Below are 25,605 nucleotides of genomic sequence, written 5' to 3'. Positions count from 1 at the left end.
GAAAATTTGAATCCAATATAATTAAGAGATAATAATTAAATTTAGAATTTGAAACATGAAAGTTTCAGCACAACATAATCAAGGCATAATCATTAAAAATTTACAATTTTAGACTCTAAAATGACCAATTTTTCCTTATTCTTTGCAGAGAAACATAAAACATATCATATCAAAGATGAACAACTGAATAAAGATGGATTTAAGAAATTCATGAAACATGAACATTGTATGTTTGAGAACTGTCGATTCTCCAGAGTGGTTAACCATATCCATTGCATACGACCTGGCTGTTGTTATGTCCTTCATTCGAGTGGACAGCTTTATTCTCATAAGAGAAAACACGAGAGAAAGGATAACGAAATGGCATATAGAAAATTTAAGTTAGCTCAAAGCATGATGAAGACATTTGGCGAAGGACAACAACTCAATCCAAATATTCTTCGAGCATTTAATGACCAGGTAAGTCAAATTATCTAACTTAAATTACAAAATAAATAATTAGGTTAAATGTCGAATTGCAAAATGCATAATGAAACAATTGTGGAAGAAATAGTGTAAAAGAAATGTATTGCGTTTTATACTATTATCCATAATTATAATAAATAAGTAAACTGTGGTTTCTTTATCCCATGACTAAGCGGATGGCGTACGTTCAGCTGAGCTGTGGTCTCAGCACCGTTTTCATAGTTACGAAATTAATTGTAATAATTAAATAAGTAATAATTAAGTAGAAAAAGAAGTAAATTAATTGAAATTACTTTCAAATAAAAAAAAAACAACTGTTCGTATATAAAGAAATACATTAAAATTAAGCAAAAATATATTCAGGTATTTTTCCACATAAAGAAAACTATTAATGAGTGATGAGAAACAGTAAATATTAGTCTTATGTTTGAGAGTGGAAGCACAAAAATGGATGCTTTTTCACCTTTAACTTGTAGGAGTAAATATTTTATAGGAAAATCTTTTTTGAAAAGTAAATTTCTGTATTTGTTTTGCAGAGAAAAACTGATAATTCAACTTAAGGAAATCTTTAATTTTAACGTATAAGGAATAATAATTACCAAGTGAATCTAAATCTTCTGTTTCCTTAAACACCATAATCTTTTTTATGTAATTGGCAACATTGTTACTATGTCATGTGTAGTTTTCGATTAGAGCGAACTCAAATCTCGCACAGAAATTTAAAAAAAAAAGACCGATGAAATTTTAATGACGTTAATTTTCAAGCCTTTCCAAGACTAATTGTTAGTGGATGTAATTTTAGTTTAATTTCACGAATTTCTTTGCTTCTAGATATCTCAACAACCACCGGACTCTGTGCAACCATCAATGCCAGCTGCAATCCAAACTTCGGTAATCCAAGGTCCTGTTCCTGGACCATCGTTGACAAATTCCATTCCACAGTTTAGTGAACCACCTCGGGAACCAATGAGTATTAATGGCGGATTATCCACAAGTTCTTCCGATGGAATGAACTGTGCTGTACCAGGAGGAGTCACCATTAAAAAGGAACCACCTACAACACCAACATTTCCAAAGTATCCGCCGGTACTTCCAGGTAAGTATTCTTTAAGTATCAAAAATTTGAAATTTATGCAAATGTCCAGCATGACTATTTTGTCGATATTTAGTAATGCAAATACATGGTTATTATTTAGTGCTTTCGTTTCCAAAAAATCTTCAGTTCACTCTTCACATTAAAATTTAGAGGTTCACAACCTGTGAGGATCTTATGTGCTTGAAGATTTCATGTATTAAAAGCCATATTTTATATATTTGCCATATTTTTCTCCTGAATATAAAATAATACTTAGATAAGAAATTGTAATTATGGATAGGAGTTGTATTATTATACTAGATTTAGCACTACTTCAGCCTTTTAGGTTTATTTGTCAGTTTATTATTGGTAAGGCCGTAATATATGTCTTCTTTTTTATTTATTTTTTCTACAGCTATGGTTGGTTTTATTACTATTTTGGTATTTAGATTGTTAACTGTTTGTAGCGTTCATTTCCACCGTCAGATTTTACTTGGATATTATTTCGTTCTCTTCTTACACAGTAAGTGAACAGGTGCTAATTTCATGTCTTTGTCAAAAAAAATGCTAGACATCGAAGGAAAGAACCTAATTGTTGCTTACTGTAGGGGAAGTATTATTCTTTTGGTATTGTGAACCTTGTTTAGAAAGTGTGTGCTAATTTTTAATGTCCATTTGTGAAGTTAGTCATTGCTAATCAGCTAACGCCCTAGCCGCATTGGAATATCGGCCCTCTTGAGATCAGAGAAGTGAAGCAGTGTCGAATCTGGTCGGAGTAAAGATGGGTGACCATTCGTACTCACCAAGTGATGTTGGCAGTGTGGCGTCCACTCAGCGTCGCGAGAACAATTGGAAGTGCATGAATGGCCCGGCCCCTGTACAATCTTTTGTAGTTTAATTAGTCATAGCTAATTAGCTGAAAATAACATGTCATGTATTGAAACGGTATGTTTTCTCTTTCTTTCTTTAAGCTGGAATGGAAGCGACTAGCCCACAGCCTTACATGCCACCAGGAGCTGGTATTCCTCCTGGTATGTTAACACCTGAAAATCTTGCAGCCATGGACGAGTTGAAAGCCCGGGGAGACGAATTGTGGAGAAAATATCTCACACGATATGCGGCTAATGACATCTGCAAACCTGAATGTGAATATGTATACAAGGAACACTACCATTGCACAGCAGAAGGATGTGACATGACATTTAGGTAAGAGAGAATATACCTGGAGGTTTATTCCAGAACAGTCTTAAGATGATTATCTACTGTTAATCATGGAGAGTATTCATAATTAAAATTTCTTATCCATTGGACTGTTCGGGAACAAACCTCCAGGTTAGGTTTTTTTTCCTTACTAGTACACGCTGCTAATACATAAGACAAATCAACTAACACAAATCACAGTAGCTGGCGAAAAATTTTGGTGTGGATATATTCAAAATTATGGAAGAAAAGTTTTTAAAAAAATGCATTATTGCTTAAAAAAATGAAATTACATCGAACAATACGTTATTAGAAGTAATTGAAAGATATATCGCGATATTATTTAAATATTGAAATAGAAACTTATTATATAACTATGCAAACGTATCCAATGTATTATTATGTATTTCTCATTTATTTTTTACTATTTGGCGAAAGAAAATCTCAATAATCCCATGAGCTCTCTTACAGCTAGCATTCTCACAGCTTTTTTTTTTTTTTCTTTCTTTGGGTGGGATATTTCTTCGCAATAGTAAGGTTGTATGGTATGCATACTTAACATAAAATGCGAACTAGACATATCCTATATTAGTAGTGCTGACTAGTAGGCTACTTGGGAAGTGTTTCATTTTAGATCCAAGAGACTGGCTTTGATTCCCGGTGGACAAACATGTAATTTATTTTGAAATTAATTTGAAACTGTAGATTGATGTCTCATAAAACTTAAGAAGGGTCGCTAAAACCTAACGAAATTATACAATAAATAAATAAGTAGAAGATATAGAAAACGTAAATGTAAATTTACCAAGTTACAGTATATCAAATAAGTATAGGTAATTAATAATTGCACTAAATGCTACGTGTTGTGTAGAATTTGAGAATTTTCCTCAAAAAACTTCACGCTTCATATAAACCAATTTGCATTTGTTTCTCCGTTGCTGTAAGAAAAAGAGTGATCCTTTTATTTGCTTTGTTCTTCACGGTGTCTGTAACACGAGGTCTGGAATCAAGACCCTCAATTTATCCGACTATTTTCAATGTTATGACCTGTTTATCGACGGTACCACCAAGAATCTATTTTTGGAGAGGGTGGAGGGCTTCGATAGCATCTCGAGAAATGAATTTCAGATTCAGAATCAACTTTCTCTTGAGTTTTTAATGTCACGACTTGTTTGCCACAAACGGACCAACCCATTTTTTTTTTTTTTTTTTTAATTATTTATATTGAATTTGTCTCTGTTCGGTACTAACTACCAATATTATAGTTACATAATATACATCGATATGAAGTGACATCAAACAATGAGTTATTTGAAGTAATATTTTCAGTACGAATTTAAACATAACGATATTATTTTAATAATGATGTGGAAAATTATTACATAACTATATAACTATGCAATAATAAAATTATATATATTGAAATGTTTAATATAAACTGTTTCATGTATTTTCATTTAGGTCGAAAGACGGAGTACGAGAACATGCGAGAAATCATGAGAACCAGGAGCAGGCCACAGAAGCCTTTTACACGACAGTAGATGTTTCCGAGGATCCTTGTCCATGTCCTCAAGACTGTCCCTACCAGAACAAAGAGAAACATTATCATTGTGGATGGGTGAGTAGCTATTTGGTTTTACACATAATTTAATTGATCTTTTATATCAGGGCGCAAAATTTCCGGTCGCCATTGGCGACTAGAAATTTAGAGCTGGCGATCAGTGTTCAGTAGGAATGGTTTCTGTCTAAACTCGCAGAACTGTGCAGTTTCTGTTTCGCACGAAAATAATTGTTGTTGAATGATACAAAACACGAAATGTGAAGTCTTCACAACAGACATTGAAAGTCAAGTCTTCACAAGTTGTAATTCGCCCCTCTTTCCCACCTTCAATCGAAAGACAGAAGATATTTTTTTAATATGTATATGAATTGTCCAATTCTAAAGTGATTATCTTAATCAAACCAAAAGTCTTGGAAAAGGGGGGGGGGGGGGATACCTCTCATAATTTGTACGTTGAGAGATACTGGCGATCATCATTTTTGGATTGGCAAGTGCGTCTGCCTTTGAAATTTTGCGTCCTGTTTTATATAGTATTGTACTTTTGTCCCAAACCGTTACTTGCTGTCTTGTTATTTTATCATAGTTGTTATAGAATACAATAATTAGATAATCGAGCAGCATTTTTGTACTAAAAAGTTATAAAAAGCACCGATGCAATACAAAAACTTTTGTATGTTGTCGTGGGTATCATACGAAAAATTGGAATACTTTTCTTTTGTTAACAACTGTTGTAATACAAAACTGTTATTCGATTATTTAATTATCGTGTTCCATAATAGTTAGAGTAAAACAACGTTACAATTTTCATGTATAACATTGTCTGTTTTATTGCGTGATCTGAAAGTTGTGTTCTGATTTGCATGGTTAACTATCACTTACCTATATTATGCCATGGAAAAAAAAAGTTATAGTTCTTGTATGCTTTCGGTAACCAATCCTGTTGCCTTCAACAGCTAGACAGTAACGAAGAGCTTCGGCTTCACAATTATTGTATTATACTTACTCCTTTTTCCTAGACAACTCAAATCGCCAGTAAATTGTATAAAACGTAAAAAACATTTGTGAAGCCAAAGCTGTTCATTACCGCCGAGCTGCTGAAAGTAATGTGATTAGCTTCTGCAGTCATGCTAAGAATATAACAATCTTTTTAGGATTCCCAGAATATATCTGAAGCTACAAGATGAAACAAACGGTTGAAAGGGAAACGTTACATAACGCCGAACGCTTCTAATGCACTTTTTATCGAATATGTTGCGAGTAATTACCGGTATATCAGAACGACTAAAATGAGCAAAACACGTGGAGAGAGTTTTGATTGGGAAGCTCCTGGGGGAAAAGGCTTTAGTTAGGTCAATGAAGATTATGGAAGAATAATACAAAGCAGCACCTTCGGGAATTTAGTACCATATTGATTGCATTGGATTGAAAGATAATATGTACTACTTGCGTGGTTTCTCTCTCTGCGCGATGAAGCTTCAGGTTGTGTAAGGCATGGATTAGTGTTTTTAATCACTAGACTGGGAATAAAGTAATGAAGTCTTTTTAATCACTAATGATACTACTTAAGTTTATGTAATTATTAGTACAAAACTCAAATAAATTCGTAAAGTTAAGTTACAGAGTCTCACTGAAATCATACTGTTTACTATATGTAAGTTTATCTATTTGCGCTTCTTTATGTATAGTAAGGTACCTACGTATTGGCATCAATAATGCTTAATTTTACCGAAAAGTTCAAGAATTAACAAAATTGTTTAAAAAGTAACTAATTAATAGCGCCGTCATTACTTTATATATTTGTATTCCAATTTTATGTTTTATTAAATAAAAATCTATGACCAAAGCAAACACATATTAGAAATAATAAGTGTTTGCTTTAGTCAGATTATATTTTCATTTAAGTTATATGTTGTTTCAAACGGACAGCATTGTACTTCGAGCTTTTTTATGTTTGGAGGATCAGATATTTTTTAATGTTGATTTATTTTGCTTTGCAGGAGAACTGTCGGGAAATAATTCTTCCAACAGATAAACCGTTTCGAAGACTGGACCACTATAAAATGCATGAATATTCTCGGAAATTAAGTATGACAAAAGATCCAATGACCATGACATGGACTACTTCAATGGATGGCATGTTTAAAAGGAAAAGAGGACGTCCACCTAAAAACCGAGTCATTGAGGTAAGTTTATATACGTTTACTTAAACGAGGAAGAAAGCGGTGGGTTCTTACAGTGTCTGCGGTTTTGTATTCTCTAGTATACTTGTGGAATTTTATCTTACTTTTTTTTTTTTTTTTCAAATATTGTTTTCATTTAGTAATGTTAAAGATTAATTATTTTGTACTTGAACGCTAACGTGTATGTTAGTTGGGAGGATTGATTTTTCGGTCTTGGGTATACGGGAGATTTTTGAAACTTTTTATTTGTTGTTGGATTGGTTTTTATTCTCAGTAAGATATTTCACACTATCCGATTTCACTTAGTGAACAGACAAAATGGCCAGCTGGAAACTTCAGTAGCTTTTAATATCTGCTATCACGATCAAGTTATTTATTCATGTATCTTTAAAATGAATATATATAGAGTATTATTTAAAAAAAAAAAAAAAAAATTGTACACAACAATAGAAAAACACGTAACACTAAAGCATTTGAATCGGTCACGTAGTTTTTGAAGTTTAGAACTCGGTACTTTGTCACTTTTACGCTTTTGCTGTGTGACGAAATGTTGGTAATGGAGAACCATATAATATATATATAAACCTAGATTAATATATATATTATATAATTATATGTAGTTTCTATTCTTCTATATGGAGGAAAGTTATAGACGCATGTGGGACCCGTACTGTTGAAAGTAGGTACTGGAAATATCAAATGATGCATTATATCGTTTGGTAGTACGGACAATACAAGTAACTTAAATCTAGATTTGTCTTAAAATTACTCCAGAACAGTTCAATTATAATCTTTTCACTTGTATATTGTATAAATTAGCACAGAAGTAGAATTTACAGTTTTTTTTTTGGTTCCAATCTATTTTTAGTTTTCTATTGAACATTTTCGTAGTAATTTGGTGATTTTTGGGCGTGACTGTAGACGGATGATTATTGGGGAGACGATTCATTTTGCATTTTGGAGTACATTTTTCTATTTTTTTAAAAAATACATAGTATTGTAGAGAACTTCGTAGTAAAATATTATTTTATCTCTTCCCTTTCAGGTGTGGAATGATTATGTAAGTCAATTACCTGTAATTACAATTTACTTAGGTGTTGGTTTCTTAATTAACATTTTTTTATTTACAATAATTGGAATTTATTGCATGAATTGTTTTGATTCCTTATAACTGTAGCTTATTGGTTGTATGTTTCTTTGTTTAGTTAGGCTGCTATTTAAAAGCAAAAAAAATTTGAGTATAAATAATACATGTTTGCTATACTAGCATGAACGTAGTATACTTTAGGTAAATGGTGCATTTCTTTAACATGACATTGACAGGAGTGTGCTGGAGCGAGCTTGCAAGGATTCCCGCAAGAGTTTTCTTAAATTAACTTGCAAGAAAAAAAGTAATTATGCGATTTTTCTGTTATGCTTGTGCGTTATAATGTCTATATTACTTTCCTGTATAATAACCTTGGATCATCTCTGAAAATATTCCGCAATACTCAACAATAAATATCATTAGGGGAAAATATTCTAGACAAGCCTGGGCCTACGTGCATCCAAAATTCTGAGCATGTAAAATGAACTTTGGCTGCGTTCGTGATTATACAATTTACTAGTCATGGCCCTACATGGGAAGGACATATTCGACATCAGAAGCTTGCTTAAATTTCACGAGTTTAATCTGGATGTAAGTGTCATTCGACGTTTCTAATGAAAAAAGTTACTTTTAAACAATAACTCCTTCTCGATTATTTTTTTCTCGTGTACGACTTTTTATTTCTGGTGTTCCATTTTTGACCTTCCTTTCGTCTCTGTTCATGTCAGTTGTAATAAGAATATGTCTTTCTTGTTTATATTTGCGAATCTCTTGGTAAATTATTGTAAGCACACTCCTGGATGTAGACATATTATAATCCCATTGTGTGAAATGTTCAAAGATAAGTTACAGATAAGAAATATTATTTATTTATAAAGATATTATTTAGCATGAAATTCACTCTACTAATTCACATGAAGAAATCTCTTAAATGTTTTATGATTATTTACTACTAATAATACACTACAGTTGTCACGCTCAAAATAACATTTTGAATTTGGAAAATATGCAGTAAAAAAAAAAAAGATATTTGAGCACAGAAAGAGAATAGTCTCTGGAGAAGGGGACGAAACGGAGGCAACGTCCATACACTGTAGTCTAGTTAATACAATAATACATCATTAATAAATTTACATCAAGAACTCAAAATATAAAGTTTCTTTACCACTTTACCACTTATCTATAAAGATAATTTCCGTTAGGAGTTATTGGCTCGTGATGCATGCTTTTAATATTGTAAGATATTAAATTATAATGCAATTTGACCCGAACATTCTTCGATTTTATTGAGAAACTTACTTTCTTGCGTAACATTTGTAGTGGCAAGTTGATATTTAGATGAATAATGCCAATTGTTTGTAACATACAATTACACCGAGCATATAATATAAATATATAATATTTCCAATCTTAAAATATATGTGCATATGTTATATAGAATATGATTCTAGTGGAAAAGAAGAATGCGACGTTGTAGGTCTTACACTTACAATCTTAGAGCCGCGGTAGCGTAGTCGGTAAAGCTACCAACTGAGCGGCCCGAGTTCGATCTCCGGTGGAGGTGGGGAATATTTTTCGTTCGACCCTCGTTTCAATGTGGTTCTGAAGTTCACCTCAGTCTTTTTAAAATAGGCACTTAGGGAAGCCTGGTAAAGTGAAGGAGACAGGAGTCACTTCCATGACTACCAAAGTCAAGAAAGGGTGGAGCCTTTACCTCTATATGCAACCCTTGAACTTTCAGGCCTGTCCTGAAATTGGGGTGAACTTTTACTTTTTTTTTTTTTTTTTAATACATCTACTATGTTCCTAGTAAACAGTCACAACTGCTATCTAATGCCAAAGTTATATTTTAATTAACAACGATGATTTTACTTTAAAACTAGATTGTAAGCAGATTTAGGGTAGCAGTGTGACAAGCAGGCGTGTTTTCTGTGCATGCTATCTCGGGTTCGATCTCCGATGTTTAGATATATAACTGCTTTATATAGGCTTGCTGCTGAAAAGGGACATTAAATTATAGTCAAAAAAATATATATAAACCACAAATATAAATGTTAATTGCGAATCGCTTCCTTAAGTTTTAAATATTAAAAGAAAGTACATGCCATTATGACCACATTTAAAGTACACAAGCACACGTACGCTTACGGAAAACAACAAGATAAACATCCCTGTGCTTGATTGTTCCATTCCCTCTTTTGTGTCTTCCTCTCTTTCTGTGTCAGGAATGTACGTTATACTATTACTAACCTGGAATTCGGTCGAGACCGAGAATTTTTTCTGACGTTTGTTGCCTGCTGTTTCTCTTCAGCTCCCCACATCCTCTGGTCAAGGGGTGATGGACGTTCCGCAAGCAATATTCACGTGCTTTAAACTTCCCAAGCCGACCACGCCAGTTCCGTCGTTTGGAAGCCAGCCTCCGTCTTCGGATCAACAGTCCCCTTCTCCAGCTACTAGTCCGACTGGAAGCTCCGGTGGCAGACCAACAAATCCTGTAAGTAACTACCTCCCCCTCTTCTCTGCCTTAAATAATAATATCAAGCAAAAATATAATATCACTTTAACTTAAAATGTTGTTTTAGGCCACTCGGTAATTTTGAGATCAAAATAGGCAGAGAAATGGTCAAAGAACCAAGTTTTGTAATTGTAATCTACTTCTGATGTTGAGCCTATGGGATGCTATTGTCCATACATCGAAATTCAGCAATAAACATTGGATCCAGGTGTTTGTAAGCTTGGCAGGAATTTCTTAGCCAAATTATGCAGATCCCAGAATCATTCTATAAATAAGCGTGGATCACATATTCTCCGATTTTTGATTTGACAAGACTTCAGTATACTTATAAACAAAAATCAAGTAAAAAATATTCAAGCTTATAATCATTATTGCTTTCTCTGTAAGTTGATATTGATCTCGTCTATTTATCCTGTATTCGCTATCGTTATATCATGTGAGTAACAAAAACAATAGTATAATATGCAATGAATATATAGTAACCCCCGATTTATGTTAATTCGTAGTTACGTAATTAAATCTCGAAAATTGCAACTACTAGCAAGAATGAACTTGTTTCCTGTACATGCAGTAATATATATATATAATAAAATATATAAAATATATATAATATATAAAATATATTCTATTATATATATATATAATAGAATATATAAAAAAGAACCTTTGTATATAACCTTATATTTTTCAAGCTCTTATAATTTATATCCGAGTATATACTGCTGCATGATGTTTGATTTACAAAATAATACTATGTAAATAATATACATACGCTATTCATACATATTATAATAATAGTAATAAATATTATAGTTTCTTGCTACGAAGTTGCACTTAAGCAATTTACAAATTCGAGATACGTAACATGCAAGTTAAGTAAAAGTTTATGGAACGCGTTGCTTATGTAAGTCGGAGGATTACTATAGTGTTGTTCGCAAATGTAAAATAATTTAATTATTCGGAAAGAAAACTTGTAATGCTTCTAGAACTCAGTTTTACTATATTTTTTTTTTTTACCATTTTCTGGATTATACAGTTATTTATATTCATGCATAAATCGTTTTACGCTTATTTTCATAGGGAAATCGTCCTATAAAATTGTACGCTAAACTTGTCTAAACATGAAATTTAAGTGAACAGTAATCTGAAGTGAAGTATTATGGAATGTGATATTTTAAATTTGTATGTATTTCTTAACATTTGTGATGCTATAGATGCCTTTACTTTCTATAATGTCATAAGAAATAAGCAGAGGCGGCTTGTGAGGAAGTTATAACGGTAAAAATTAAAGGTTTTTAGCTTGAAACTAAATGAAGAAAAGTACGCAGCAATTAATGCATCAGATAACGTTTATTTCCTTAGTTTCAAGCAATAAAATTTTATTTTTTATTTATCAGGGTGACTTCACTTACGAGCCGCCTCTGGAAGTAAGAGAAATAAGCCGAAAACTATACACAGATGTACAACGTGAGAGCAAACAATTAACTTGTATAAAAACTTTCTTTTGCAGATGGATGTGATGGAAGGATTTTATGTGTTTCCGGAAAATACCCCCTGTCCCGACCAATTATGTCCTTATAATGGAAAATATCATTATCATTGCACTCAGCCAAGATGTTTCTACATCACAGACCGAGAAGATCTCTTGATCATGCACTCGAAGGACTTCCACGACAATATTGATATCATGGAAGGCTTCGTATTTTTCGATCGCACAATTGATTGTCGGATGCCTTCTTGTCATAGGTAATATAACAGTTAAATTTACATATTATATTTATATAATTATATATATAGAATAAATGTAATGCATCTATGTAAGTTGGAATAAAGAAATTTCAGTATGGGTTTGTGAAAATACAGTAAACCCTCTGAGAATAATTTGATTAATAAATGTTCCCTTATTATGAACATTTAAGATAGTTTAGGTCTTTGATTAACAACTCTCAACGGTAAAGCAACTGAAACCTGAGGCTTTTTTTTTTTTCCAGTTCTCTAATACACAGTTCTTCTAATATGGTAGTCACATTAAATATTTTACATTTACTTTACACAGCGCAACTTAAAGCGTAAAATTCCATTTGAAATATTGTTCATAACTTAGTTCACGATTTAGTGGACTTAAGATTTTACAAACACCCTTTCGCCCCAGTGAGTCTGTTAAAAATAGGTTACTGTAATTCTTCTGTAAAGAATTCTTTTTTAATATTTCTGCAGGTAAAGCACAATTTAAATAAAGATTGGAAAGCTTCCGACCGTTAACAGACATTTTCACAAATAAAAAATATATGAAGAGAAAAATAAAAATATATTATTAAAATGAAGTAGCTTCCCTGTTGTGTCCGATTTTTGTTCAATTCCAGTGACGTTAGCAATCACTTTTAAATTATTTTGCTTCTTTCTTTCTCTTCTTTTATGGCTTCACGAGATCTATAGGTGATTGAAAGCTTTACAACCTGTATTGTTTATGGTGTTAAGATGTGTAATTCTCAAGGAAGTCATGGTAACTACTTACGTAAATGTTAGTATGTTGATATAATTGTAAATATTTTATTGGTAACAAAAATGCTACCTACCTATCCTTATACAAGTTAGATAATATGTCAAAGATGGAACTTTTTTTTTTTTTTTTTTTAAGTTATGTAAAGCAATTTTGTAAAGATTTAAGTTAGTTAATTATAAATCTTGCGCTAATTATTAACATACCTACACCAAAAAATATATATCCTTCATGCCTCAATAGCATTCTTATTACATTTTTGAATGTAGTTACGATACAGTGATAATGGAATTTAAAACATTTTTTTTTTTTTTAAATATAAATTCAGGACTTGATAGACAGGGTTAAACTTGATGGACTTATATGAGAAATTGCAAATCATACTTTTTAGATTATAGCACTTTTTAAATAGTTGTAACATGTATTTTATCCAAATAAGAGTGGATTTTCAAATCAATAAATGAACTTTGGAAACTGAATGTAATAGTTTAGTAAATCATGGTTGTTAGTTAGATTCTAGGATCTTACTTGAATCTACTAGAAAAAAAAAATATTTCTGTCAAACTTGCAGTGCTCTTCAAGGTAAAAAACTTGCAGTGCTCTTCAAGTGTAAACTGTGTTCGGTTGACTCCTGCTAAAAATTTTCCAAAGGAATACATCTAGTAAATCTTAAGAAACAACTAAGCCTCGAAGTAAACCCGATGTACGGCATATGCAGATATGGCCTAAAATTTGTATATGTTAAGTGGATTCTTGAACTTAGGCAGTTGAAGACTTAACATCCTTTCTTTTTCATGTCAACAGCAATAAAGTAAATCGCCACTTCCATTGCACAAGGCCAAATTGTGGTTATTCTTTTGTTCGTTATTCTACAATGGCTGTCCATGAACAAAAGCACAGGGAAGAGACGATGCCCAATGTCAGTTCACCAACTTCTCTAGCCAAGAAACAACCAAAACCAGAGCCAGAAAGTCCACAATCAAGTCAATCTTCACCCATGATGCCAGATTCTGGATCGCAGCAGAAGACTACAGGTGAGAGAGATTACGAACAAATTACTTTGTTACTTTGTGGTTTACCTTTTAGATCGGAAACGTTTATTGAAATTTTGCAGCTGTACCCGTGTGTCTTCGTGAGTGTCAATATTGTGTGATTCGTTTCCTGTGAATTCGTTGGTGTTAAATTCGTGCAAGTAAACAACAGATTCATATTTTCTGGCGAAAGTGCTCATAGTATACTTTTCTTTTCGTGTGTGTGATCATGTTAACACTGGTAAGAAATAATTTGCTGTTCAGGAAAGAGAAAAGCATACGAAATAGTTCAAAAATTTAAATAAAACTACATATCACTTGGCAAACATTTTGTCTGGGATGCTGAATGCAACGAATGACATCCTGGGGTACGTGGATGTTATTTCAATTGCATATTGATAAGTATTTGTAGAACTTTTTGGTTGTTACTATTTAATTCGTGGTAAAAATTTTATTTTCAAATCAAGAATGGAACGTTATTTTGAGAGAACTGTTCTGCCATTTGTAAATATCTAGATCTAAAAGGCAAGCCACTTAAATTTTGAAGTTCTTTGATTTTAATGTAATTTTGAGAAACAGTTTATCGTTATAAAATTTATATTATTTATAAGAGGTCCTTCGAAATACGTACATACAGATGACTTTTTTTTAAATGCCAAAGTTTACATTTTAATTCTCTTCTATCACTATAATAATGATAATAATAATTATTATCATTATAAAACGGAGTTTTTAAATAATTTATTTTGCTGATATTATTGTCACGATAACTTCAGGCAGAAAACAAAGAAATGTCAAGGTTTGATTATTTAAATAGAAGATTTGTATAATTAAGATAACAAGAATTTGTATAAAAGGATTAGGGCATGGACTTTAAACTGATTTCTAAATTTTGCTTAAAATAAAGTACTACTAACTTTTCTAATTTCCGGATGATATAGTTGTATAACCTAATAAAAAACGTTGAAAACAATGCTTACTGTAAGTACGATCAATTATACTAGGTAGTTATTAATTAAAATAATTAGAAGAGAGAAAGATAGTAAAGTTAAATACAAAACGAAAGAAAGATAACTAACGTATATTAATGATCTATTTAGGATTAGACGCATATTTCTATTAATCGTAAGAAATGTGCATTTAACAATCAAACTGACATTTAAAAATATATGTCTAACAATAAAATTTTGATACAATGCGAAATGTGTGGTAATATTTTATGATGATTTGAATGAAAACTAAATTTAGTTTGAAATAATTAGTCGACATTTTTAATAATAATATTATTAATAATAGCAAAAGTATGAATCAATTAACAAGGTATAAATTGAAGATATATATATATATATATATATATATATATATATACAGTATGGCGCTAAATTCGTTGTACAAAAGCAGAAGAGTGATTCCTGAGAGTAAAACAAACAAAAAAGTTCCAATAAACATAGGGCGAAAACCTCATAGTTTACGTGTTATAGGCTGTCAAAAACATGATAAAATGAATTTTAAATGTTCATAGCTCCAAAACTATGGGACCTACTGTAGTCGGGTCAAGACTTCACTTAGGAACTAGTATGTGCTCTATCCAAAAATACGTGTTTTAGAATCCTAAGGTACTCACGCAACTATTTTTATGAAGGTAGTTGGAGAGTACTTTATATCATAGGCCGGTAGTTAAACTCCCTCTATAAAAAATTGTTGTGAAAGCACCTCAGGATTCTGAAACACGCATTTTTGGATAGGGCACATACTAGTTCCTAAGTGAAGTCTTGACCCGACTACGGTAGGTCCCATAGTTTTGGAGCTATGGACCTTTAGAATTCATTTTTTCATGTTTTCGGCAGCCTATAACACGTAAAAGATGGGGTTTTTGCCCTGTTTATTGGAACTTTTTTGTTTGGTTTACTCTCAGAAATCACTCCTCTGCTTTTGTACAACGAATTTAGCGCCATACTGTATATATCTATATATCTATATATCTATATATCTATATATCTATATATCTATATATCTATATATCTATATATCTATATATATAGTATGACAAAAAATTAAAATTAGAAGACGTTATGTTTATTATTTTTAATTTGAATGTATGCAAATTATGTGATTAATTTAACATAAAGTATAGAGATCCTATGATTTATTGGTACAAATATTTTTCTGTATAGATTTTTGTAAATTGTAAATAGTAGCTCAAGTAGTGAAAATGGCATTTGAATATTGCAGTTATTTTTTCAAGGTGTTCCACTATATTTATGATAAATATCAATTAGCAGTGAGAAATATGAAAACAGTTCACCTTAATCTTAGCTTTTTCTCTTGTACAAACTGAGACTTCACGTACACTATCATAAACTTATATTTTCTTTTTGGATATATTAGAAGTACAATAGCTCTTCGCTATCGTAGAATATTTTCCAGTCTTAGCGCAAAGTTGACATGGTTTATTTTTCATATATATGCTCTTTTCTTCTGTTTCTACTTTCACTATTATGATAATAGTATATGTATATATATATAGGTAGTGTTCTTTTAGTGCCTGTTATTTCTATATAGTTTTGTTGGTAAGAGTTGAGTATGCCAATACTAGTAATATTTGGATTTACACAAGAATCTTCAGTCAGTGATATTATGTTAATTAAAAATACAACTTTGTTGATGCATGTAAAGAATCAAACTTAAGTTTTACAGAGTTTAAAAAGAAACAAATGAAATAATATTTGAATGTCCTGTTAGTTTGTTATTTTAATTTTGAAGTAATAATTGATCGATGTCTGGAATTTGTAATTTTTGACGAGAATTTTAATTCCAAATTCATAATATGATTGCATTATTCATGAATCTAACGAATATTTGTGATTGCAAGAAATCAATTATGGTTTTAATAGTAATTCATTATTTTACAATAGTTTTAGTCTATTTTGTCTTCCAAATAAACTCTGGAAGCAAGTCACTTGCAGGAGATTAGATATAATTTTGTAGACACATACACAGTTTTTATTATTTTGTAACCTCACTAAAAATTATCAATATTATTAAAATGTTGATTTCTTTAAATAAAATTTATATTTGTTTGGTATATATGCTTGGATACAATATGTATTTTGAGTTTTGAATATTGTAATTATGCAATTTTTTGCTGTGCAAAATTCTGCTGTTCGAAGCTCTCAGTATAGCCGAATACTGTGTTGTAAAGAGCATAATTTGTTTATTAATTACAAATATGATTGAAATTTTTATTGTATATTCGTTTTTGAAATAGAAGTACTCATAAATAATGCAGTCGGTTAAATTAACTCTGGTGGATTTACGCGGAATTGAGGAGATCTAATTGAGTTCAAATTCAGCTAGATTAAACTACATTCTATGTCGAAAAGAATATCATAGTTTAAGCTCAAGACAGTCTTGTGATTGGACTAAAGCATACAATTAAACTGAATAAAACTGTAAAGTAATCAGATAGTTATTATATTTTCTCAATATATTCTAGTATTGGCATCTTTTTTTTTATTGCAAAGAACAAATGTATAGTAAACAAATCTTGCCATCAAAACCAGAAAAGGCTTGTTAGATCCGTGACTACAAGCCTTTTTGTGTGTCCAATAACTGTTAAACTTTTCCTTTGCCTGACAGTGGTAAAAGCGGCAGGGACCTACTACCCCCTGTCAGCTTTTTCAACCAGCCAGCCTCAGGGGAAGGTGGTGAAATCCGAGCCTCCTACCACCACCACTGCAACATCTCCAATGTCCTCCCCTCACCCTTCTCCTTCGCAGACTCTGGACCAAGCAGTGGATCGAATGGGCATCAATGAGGACGAGAGTAAGTCAGGTAGGTACATGACCGAAATTAACCCGCCACATACACTCACACACACATATATATATACACATTACAGATTAAAACAAAAAGTCAGAGCCAGTACCTTAACTACATTGTATATGTTTATACATTCTTTACTTGGTCTAGCTCTGACTGTGTAAAGTCTGGAATGTCCTAACATCAGCACCTCATTAAGACAAACGTGAGAAATTAATTAAAACGCTAATTAGAATTTGACTTTAAAAAAGTAAGTTGTAAAATTGAACTTCACTTATCTAACTTACTGTATTTGTATCAAATAAAATCGCTTGAAGACTTATATCAATATTTTAGACATACTAACATTCTTTTTATGTTGTTAACCGCTTGTAGCACTAGTGGTACATTTAACTACCACTTATTTGCACGCTATTCTTTTCGTAACCCGTTACCAAATATATATATATATATTGTATTTTTTTTCAAATTACTAAAAAAATCGCCATTTTTAGGTGTATTTTCTCCCCTGCATGTTTGTCTTAATAAGACTGTGCTGTATGCTTCTTTCCTTATTTATCTTTCTCTCCTACTTTTCTACTGGTTTGTATATTTTTGTAATATATGCATATATGTAAACAATATTATTAAAAACTAATCGCTATAACGTAAAAAAAATCATGTTCATACTTGTTTTGACATTTTTCCTTTCTTCCTTTGTTTTCCAGAAAATGTGACTTCTTCTGTTTCGTCTTCAGAAAACAGTTACCCAACACAGACGGACAGTAAACAGTCATTGGCGAAATTGTTGCAGCAACCATGTCCAGAAATTCCCCGCCCGGAGTGGATGAACGTAGAGAAGCATGAAAAGTATGGTCCAGAACAGTCATGTAGCCGCCCTTTTTGCAAATTGAAAAGAAAGGAGCATTACCATTGTAACGCGTGCAATCAGGTACGAGTGAGTTATTTACCCAATGGTATATAACCAGAAGTGTTATTCTAATTTTTAACAACCGTTTCTGTGTTTTATATATATATATATATATATATATATATATATATATATATATATATATATATATATATATATATATATATAACATAACTACTTAGGAAACAAACCATACAAGGTAGATAAAAGTAGATTTTTTACTGGATACCACAAGTAAATACCTACACAGCGCCCTAGTGCAAGGTAGTGTGACGAAAGTAAGTAGCACTACGAATATCTTGGGAATGAATTATGCAAGTAAGATGGTTGTCAAAAGTATTGGAAAGATCTTAATCCAGCAAGTTGTTGATTGTGGTATGTATGCACTTCAAATATAAATAACCCTTATCCCAGTTCTAAATCTTGACATCTGAGCATTTGAGATTAAGAAATAAACGCTTATACCTGTTCTGAGAGATCCCTGTAGCGGTAAGTTTGGCCCTGCAGCGGTATGTTTGACCCTGTAGCGGTAAGACTTTCTAAAATCAAAGATAGTTAAACTAAAATTTACTGTTCCTGGGTATATCTGGGTAAAATTAACTGTTCTTGGGTATAACTAGGTAAAATGTACAGTTATGTCAGGGTATAACAAACGGTTCTGCGAACTGATAATATTTTAACAACCGGTTCTAACGAACTGATGCGAATCGGCTGAATAGCATCACTGTATATAAGCATTTGCTCGTAATATTGAAGAGAATATTATTATTTTTAAAATCACATTCTGGAAAGGATTTTGACGTTCGTTTAGTCCTTGCTTACAGGTGAACGAAATACTTCAGAGAGAGAACTGGAACATGTAACAGTCACTTTTTAACATGGTATTGAATTGTTTTTATTGATGCCCTTGTAACAAATATATCGGTATTAAATATAGAAGTAGGAGGGGATAAGGTAGAACAGAAGGTGGATAGTATTGTTAGTGGGGACATGAAATGTAAATGTGAAATAAAAGCAAGGGTAGGAATGGCGAAATAAGGATTAGAAAGAAGAAAAGAGATAAGTCCGTTTTATGAGTTCTTGAATAAAGTTAAGAAAAAGAGAATGCAAAATAATTTGAACGTTACTGTATAATTAACAATTCTGACAGAAAGTACGTAGCCTTTGGCGTGGGAGACCCGGGTTTGATTCCCGGCGGGAGCTCATGTGGTTCGGATTCCACGTTAATCAGTAGGTCCACGTCTCATATAGCCTCGCTGCTGAAAGGGACGCTAAAAACTAAAATCAACTCAACTCAAAGTACGTAATCAAGTCTATTAAAGAAATCGATAGCTTTATTTTTACGTATTATTTTTATATTAAATAATGTGAAAACATACGTTATTTCTGTAATTTTGTTAAGTACTATCAAAAATTATTATTATTATTATTTTATCGAGGTTGCGTTACTTACGCATTGCAAATTCCTCGTATAAGAACATGTAAAGGAAGTTTTGTTCCCCTACCTGATGTATTATGTGCTATAGAAAAGAGTGAAGTACAACGAAATTCGAGAAAATAGTTGTTGAAAATAGTATAAAATAGTTGAATTCAATATATTTTATGATTGGTTCTATATATTTTTAACGTTTTGTGATTGAATTCTTATTTATTTTAAGTTTTATGATTGAATTCATATATATTTTAAGTGTGGTAAGAAATATCATATTGTGACATACTATGGTATTTATTTGTTGCAGGCTTTCTCCGAGTTGGAAAGACTACGTCCACATATCCAAAAGCATAGCAGTGGTGCCATTAGTCCAGGATCCTCGATCAAAAAGGAGCCGTGTGAAGAAGAAAGTGAAAAATCTCCAGAATCTGAACCAGGCAACGAAGAAAGCAACGATTCTTCCACGAACTGGGGAACACCAGGTATTACTGCTTCTCAGGATATAGCTTTACTAACTTAGGTTTGAATGTAGCAATGTAACAAATTATTTGCATTTTCGGAAGAAAAAATCGAAGTAATAGATAAATTATGTACACATTCTGTGGTGGCGGAAGTAACTTCCATAGTTAGTAGATACGAGACAAGAAGGACGAGGGTTTGATCAATTACATGTAGAGTGTAATTTTGTATGTGTTATTTTAGTTAGGGAACCCCGCCATAGGCGATTCCAAGTCTGTATTGGGAAAGGGGGAGAGGCCCCAAGTCAGATGTAGAGACTGTCATGCTACTTAAGCTTGAAACATCTACATGCATGATTAAAGATACGAACTTGCGGATAAGAAAAACATTCCCTTTTGCTCTATTTAACATTACTGCTCTTAGAGGGTAATGTAGTATGGCAGTAAACATAGGTGGAGGTGATGATGGGATCCCCTACCGGGAGAGACAAAAGGTCAGAAGAGGGTGTCAGCCTCCTAAATGGGTCAATGGCATGGGGCATTGGGCCCAGGAGTGTGTGTGGTAACTCACCACGGATATTGTTGAGGGAGACTATTGTAGTCACATCTACCGGAGGGTACCCTCTAAATGGGAATATCTGCCTGGTGCACATGAACTACATCACTAATTGGTGTCGGTAATGTACGGTGTACCTCTTCCGTAAAATAAGGTAAGTAGGTTAGGGCCTGTCATCCCTACTGGAGGAGAGAAGCCTTGGGGATACCTCCCAAATGGGCAACTAAGGCGTGCCCTTAGGTTGGGAAGTGATTGGTTAGGTGCCGATTGAATGACATAGAGGTGGGCAGGGTCAGGACCCAAGTCCCATCCCCACCCATGTTCATCTGGATATCTTGGGACACGATCTGACTTTGCCAGCTGTGGTCATGCGGTGGGATTCGGTAACTTGGAGCCAGGTTCTCTAAGGGAGAAGTGAGCATACCTTATAACGCTTGTGAGTCATCACTGTATATAGTGGTAGATCTCTACTCGCTAGGAAGCTGATGACTAAAAGAAGCGAGCAATTATATGGGGATAACTGTAAGAGATTATTTTCAAGTCCTTTATTAGGATTCAATAACATACATCTCGGTTGGAAGTATGGAGTGGCCATAAGTGTAAGGCTGATCTCTTTAAGAACGTCACCCTTGTTGATCATGAAGAGTAAAATATAAAATTCTTACTACTCTGGTTTAGTTACGGACAAATATTCAATACAATATGATCATTTGATATTTCTCTGGAAAATTTCAAAGTTATATTTTCACAAAGGAGAATTAATGGCAGATTCATAATCAGAACAAACTAATTAGTAAAGTAGAATCAAATACATCCAATATATGGTTAAGACTTGTGCACCTGATACACGATGTATCGTTATGGATTTGACTTATGTTAGTGGGAAAATCTTGTTCCTTCGCGTTCAGCGGATGGAAACGGATTGCTAATTATTCAATATATGCCATCATTACAAAAAATTAAATTTACCAACTCCATAACGTTTGTAGATTGACAAACATTTCGAAAAGGCTGTAAACACGTGATTTTGTTAGAAGGAATCATCTCATAAGGATTCTAATAAAAAATTCTTGTAGGTACCCCAAAAAGAAGATTCCTGGTTTAAAATAGAAGTTTCAGCGATACTGCGTACAGATTTATTCTAAGAACACTCAAAGCATTGATGATTACTGAAATTCGAGACATGCACGAAATCAGGAGTACAACTGTATTTGTTACATGCAATTCAAGATGTGTACTTTTAAGAATAAGAGCCTTAGCTAAGTGAAATAACAACTTGTAAATATAAGTTTGTATTATATTGAACTTTCCATATTCTAACGATTTGTTGTTTAATTTCAGGTGGATACGAAAATGCTACTCCGGGCGAACCTCAAACATTCCCACCGCATAGCAGCAGTTTTCCTGGAGCCATGCCAAATCCTTTCTTAATAACTTCTCAAGGTATACCGTTTATGCAGCCTGGAATGCCTGCCATTTACACCTCACCAGCAGGTAAGCAGATATAGCTTCGTCCAGTAAATAAAATATTACTTGTTTGATATAAGTAGATTGAGAACACGAAATCTGGCAAGAAAATATTTCTGAATAATTGTCCTGTTGTCTTAGATGAGAGAACCAAAACGGGGGCGAAAAGAAGGAAGTAGTACTAGTAGAAAGATATCTTGGCACCATACTCAATTATCAAACTTTAAAAGCACATTAAATGACATATGGGAGAAAAAGAAAAAAGAAAACTATAACTGTAATTGCAGGTATTTTCTGTAGTCACCATAAATGTAACAGCAAGATGCTATGTAACGTTTATAAAGACATTAAACTAATTTGGTAGTTGCTGAAAGAAGTAATAATAGAGTGACTTTTCAAGCGGAACGGGGAACCTCTCGTAATTTTTTGAAAAGACATTTTAATCTTAAGTTAGACATTTTAAAGTGGACAATAACATTAGAAGTTGAACTTCTATTCCTGTTCAGTAAACTCTTCTTTTTGGTACTTTTGTTATAGGTCTTATGTTTGCTCCAGCTCTTCAACATCCAGGAGCGAATGGCTTCGAGAACCCTCACCACCCAACGCCACTGCCAAATGAGGAAGCTGCATGGTCACTACTTGGCAAGAGGTCACCAACATCTCATTTAGCAGCTGCGGCAGCACAAGAACTAAGTCCAGAGGCAAAAAAGGCTCGGATTCAGAATAGTATGCGAATACTCAAAGACGAACCTGTTCCTGATGGCTATATTAGGTTTAGGTAAGATCGTATGTTCTAAAGCTATTTCATTTGGGTCTTATCAATTAAATGTTATTAATTCCTGAAAGGAAGGTTGAAGAAAGAAAATATTATGTAAACTGAAAAGAAGATTTTGAGGTCTGATTTTTCAGTACTGTTAATAAGATTAGAAAACAAATATAGTAGAAACAAACTAGCTTAACATTTTGTTGTTGATTATATCGATTCAAAATTTACGCTGGGATAGATTTATTTTAAAGCATAATACGAACGCATTTTTCTGCTTCAGCTTCAAGGAAATCGCGAATAGATACTTAATTTTTAATAGTAATAACATGAAACTAAAGTTTTGCTAGGTCCAGTTTGAAAATGCTATATATTTTCTTCAATTTTCAAAAAAAAAAAAAAAAAAAAAAAAAAGTCTAACGTTTCAAAACTGGCTTAAACCCCAACCCTAAAACTGGCTTAAATATATACATACTTGAATCATTGCTTCGTTTATATAATCAATTTCTTTCATTACTTTTAAATACAACTATATATTTCTATCGGAGAGTACGTTAATTTTTTTATTTTATTGCAAAAACACATTGCAATGATAAAACAGTCACCAATAATACATTTCAATCGAGAGATTTTAGTTTGATTCCCGGTAGAAGTGCATTTGTTCGAATCCCACGTGAATTTATAGGTGTACCACTCATACTGCCTCGGTGCTTAAGTGAGTTAAACTAGAAAAAACAATCAAACCAACGAATGAAAATACAGTAAGTAAAAACTTATATTAAATTTTCTGCATTCACATAGTATTAATTTTATTAGTTTGTTTATCATAATATAATAAGTATTATGATAGTTTGATTAATGTTTCAGCTTCATTTATTAGTATTAGTAGTTATAGTATTTTTGCACTATTTATTCGGAACATTAGTAAGTAAAATTCTATAATCAAAAGTTATAAAATATTGACATAACATAAAATAATTAATTTAAATAAATTAAAATCGAACCACAGCAAACTTATTACTAATCTGTGTTAAGATTTCGGCACTATGTCACTTGCCTTTATCAGATGCAACATAATGTCTGATGCACTCTTTCAGCAACAGTATAATGTGTGTGATGAAAAAAGTGAATGTGTATTTGCCGAAACTGTAACACAGATTAAAAATTATAATAAGTATTTGGTGTGATCAAATTTTACTTAAATTATACTTCAGTTTCAAAGCTAGAATGAGCAGTATTAAAATATGCATATATATATATATATATATATATATATATATATTCCTCACATCAAAATAAGAAAAAAAGTTCATATGGACCTGTGTTCTAAAATGGATAGTTTCAGAGTTATAGGGTGCCGAAAAGGTGAAACGAATGAACTCATGGCTCTACTTCTACAAGTTTCATAGCTCTACTACTATGGGACCTATCGTAGTCGAGTCAAGACATCATCACTTATGAATTGGTATGTGAACTATCCAAATATTCATGTTTAACAATGATCCAGTACTTGCATACCATTTTTTTTAAAGGTAGGTGGAGAGTGATCAAGTACTCCCACAACAGCCTCTATAAAAAATGATTGTGCAAGTACCAGAGGTTCTGAAAGATGGATATTTGGATAGTTCACTTATTCGTTCTTCAGTGATGTCTTGATCCGACTACGATCGGTCCTATGGTAGTGGAACTATGGACGTTTAAAGTTTATTTTTTCACGTTTTCGGCACCTTATAACTACGAAAGTATGCACTTCCGACCACAGGTCTATATAAACTTTTTTTTAACTTTGATATGAGGAATCTGATCCAAAATATTGTGACAATTTTTGTAATCCCTGTATAAAATTTAATCTTTAGTCTTGTAAATTTTAATAATAATAATAATAATAATAATAATAATAATAATAATAATAATAATAATAATAATAATAATAATAATAATAATAATAATAATAATAATAATAATAATAATCTTTATTTTAGTGCCGCGAACAGCTTTTGGCAAAAATACAGCACTTGGTATCAGAGCATGCAATGGAATGATGATACTACTAAAAATAAATAATAAGAAATAAAACAATAAAAAGAAGGGTACTAATATAAAACACAATGTAGATAAAAGTCAGCTAAGCAGAATAATTCCTTGTCAACGCAGTAAAAGTTATCAAGTTTTCCATCCATCTAAAACAACAAGAAGCTAAGAACAGCAGTCATAAAATTACATTTGGCTTAATGTTTCTAAACCTCATTGATTAAAAACTATTAGTCAGATCACATAAAACTTTCACATTGCTTAATACAATAAGTCTAAAATGAGCTTAAAGAATGTGTCAATCTTTTTAAAATTTCACATTTCCAATTCAGAGGAACTAAAATCATGGTATTTCTTATGCTATGATTTGACACTTTAAAACCTATGTTTTGTAAACAATATTCACTGATATAAATGTTATCTAGTATTTTTTGCATGCATGCTCTGTCGAAATTTTTTCGTCTATTCATAAGGCTTTCTATACCCCAATAATCAATCCAATATTCATAACTATGTGAGTAATAGCTCATTTTCATTTTAAAACATAGCAGT

General features: G+C 32.2%; 1 protein-coding gene across 1 annotated transcript in view; it reads left to right on the top strand.

Annotated features, from left to right (window-relative positions):
- The window catches only part of LOC145671119 (uncharacterized), a gene marked incomplete in the record, with an annotated part of 396,384 nt that overhangs the window by 363,659 nt on the left and 7,120 nt on the right, over positions 1-25,605 (top strand). Inside the window, 13 exon segments of the mRNA XM_081739909.1 lie at positions 149-459; positions 1,297-1,561; positions 2,512-2,746; positions 4,202-4,358; positions 6,299-6,484; positions 9,880-10,062; positions 11,594-11,829; positions 13,388-13,617; positions 17,254-17,448; positions 18,144-18,367; positions 20,086-20,260; positions 22,134-22,286; positions 22,797-23,037. Of these exon segments, the coding sequence (XP_081596035.1) occupies positions 149-459; positions 1,297-1,561; positions 2,512-2,746; positions 4,202-4,358; positions 6,299-6,484; positions 9,880-10,062; positions 11,594-11,829; positions 13,388-13,617; positions 17,254-17,448; positions 18,144-18,367; positions 20,086-20,260; positions 22,134-22,286; positions 22,797-23,037 (2,791 nt within the window).

Source organism: Thermobia domestica, chromosome 15 (genome assembly GCF_964235325.1).
Source record: "Thermobia domestica chromosome 15, izTheDome1.hap1.1, whole genome shotgun sequence".
Taxonomy (NCBI): Eukaryota; Metazoa; Arthropoda; class Insecta; order Zygentoma; family Lepismatidae; genus Thermobia; species Thermobia domestica.
This window is presented reverse-complemented; position numbering and strand designations above follow the sequence as displayed.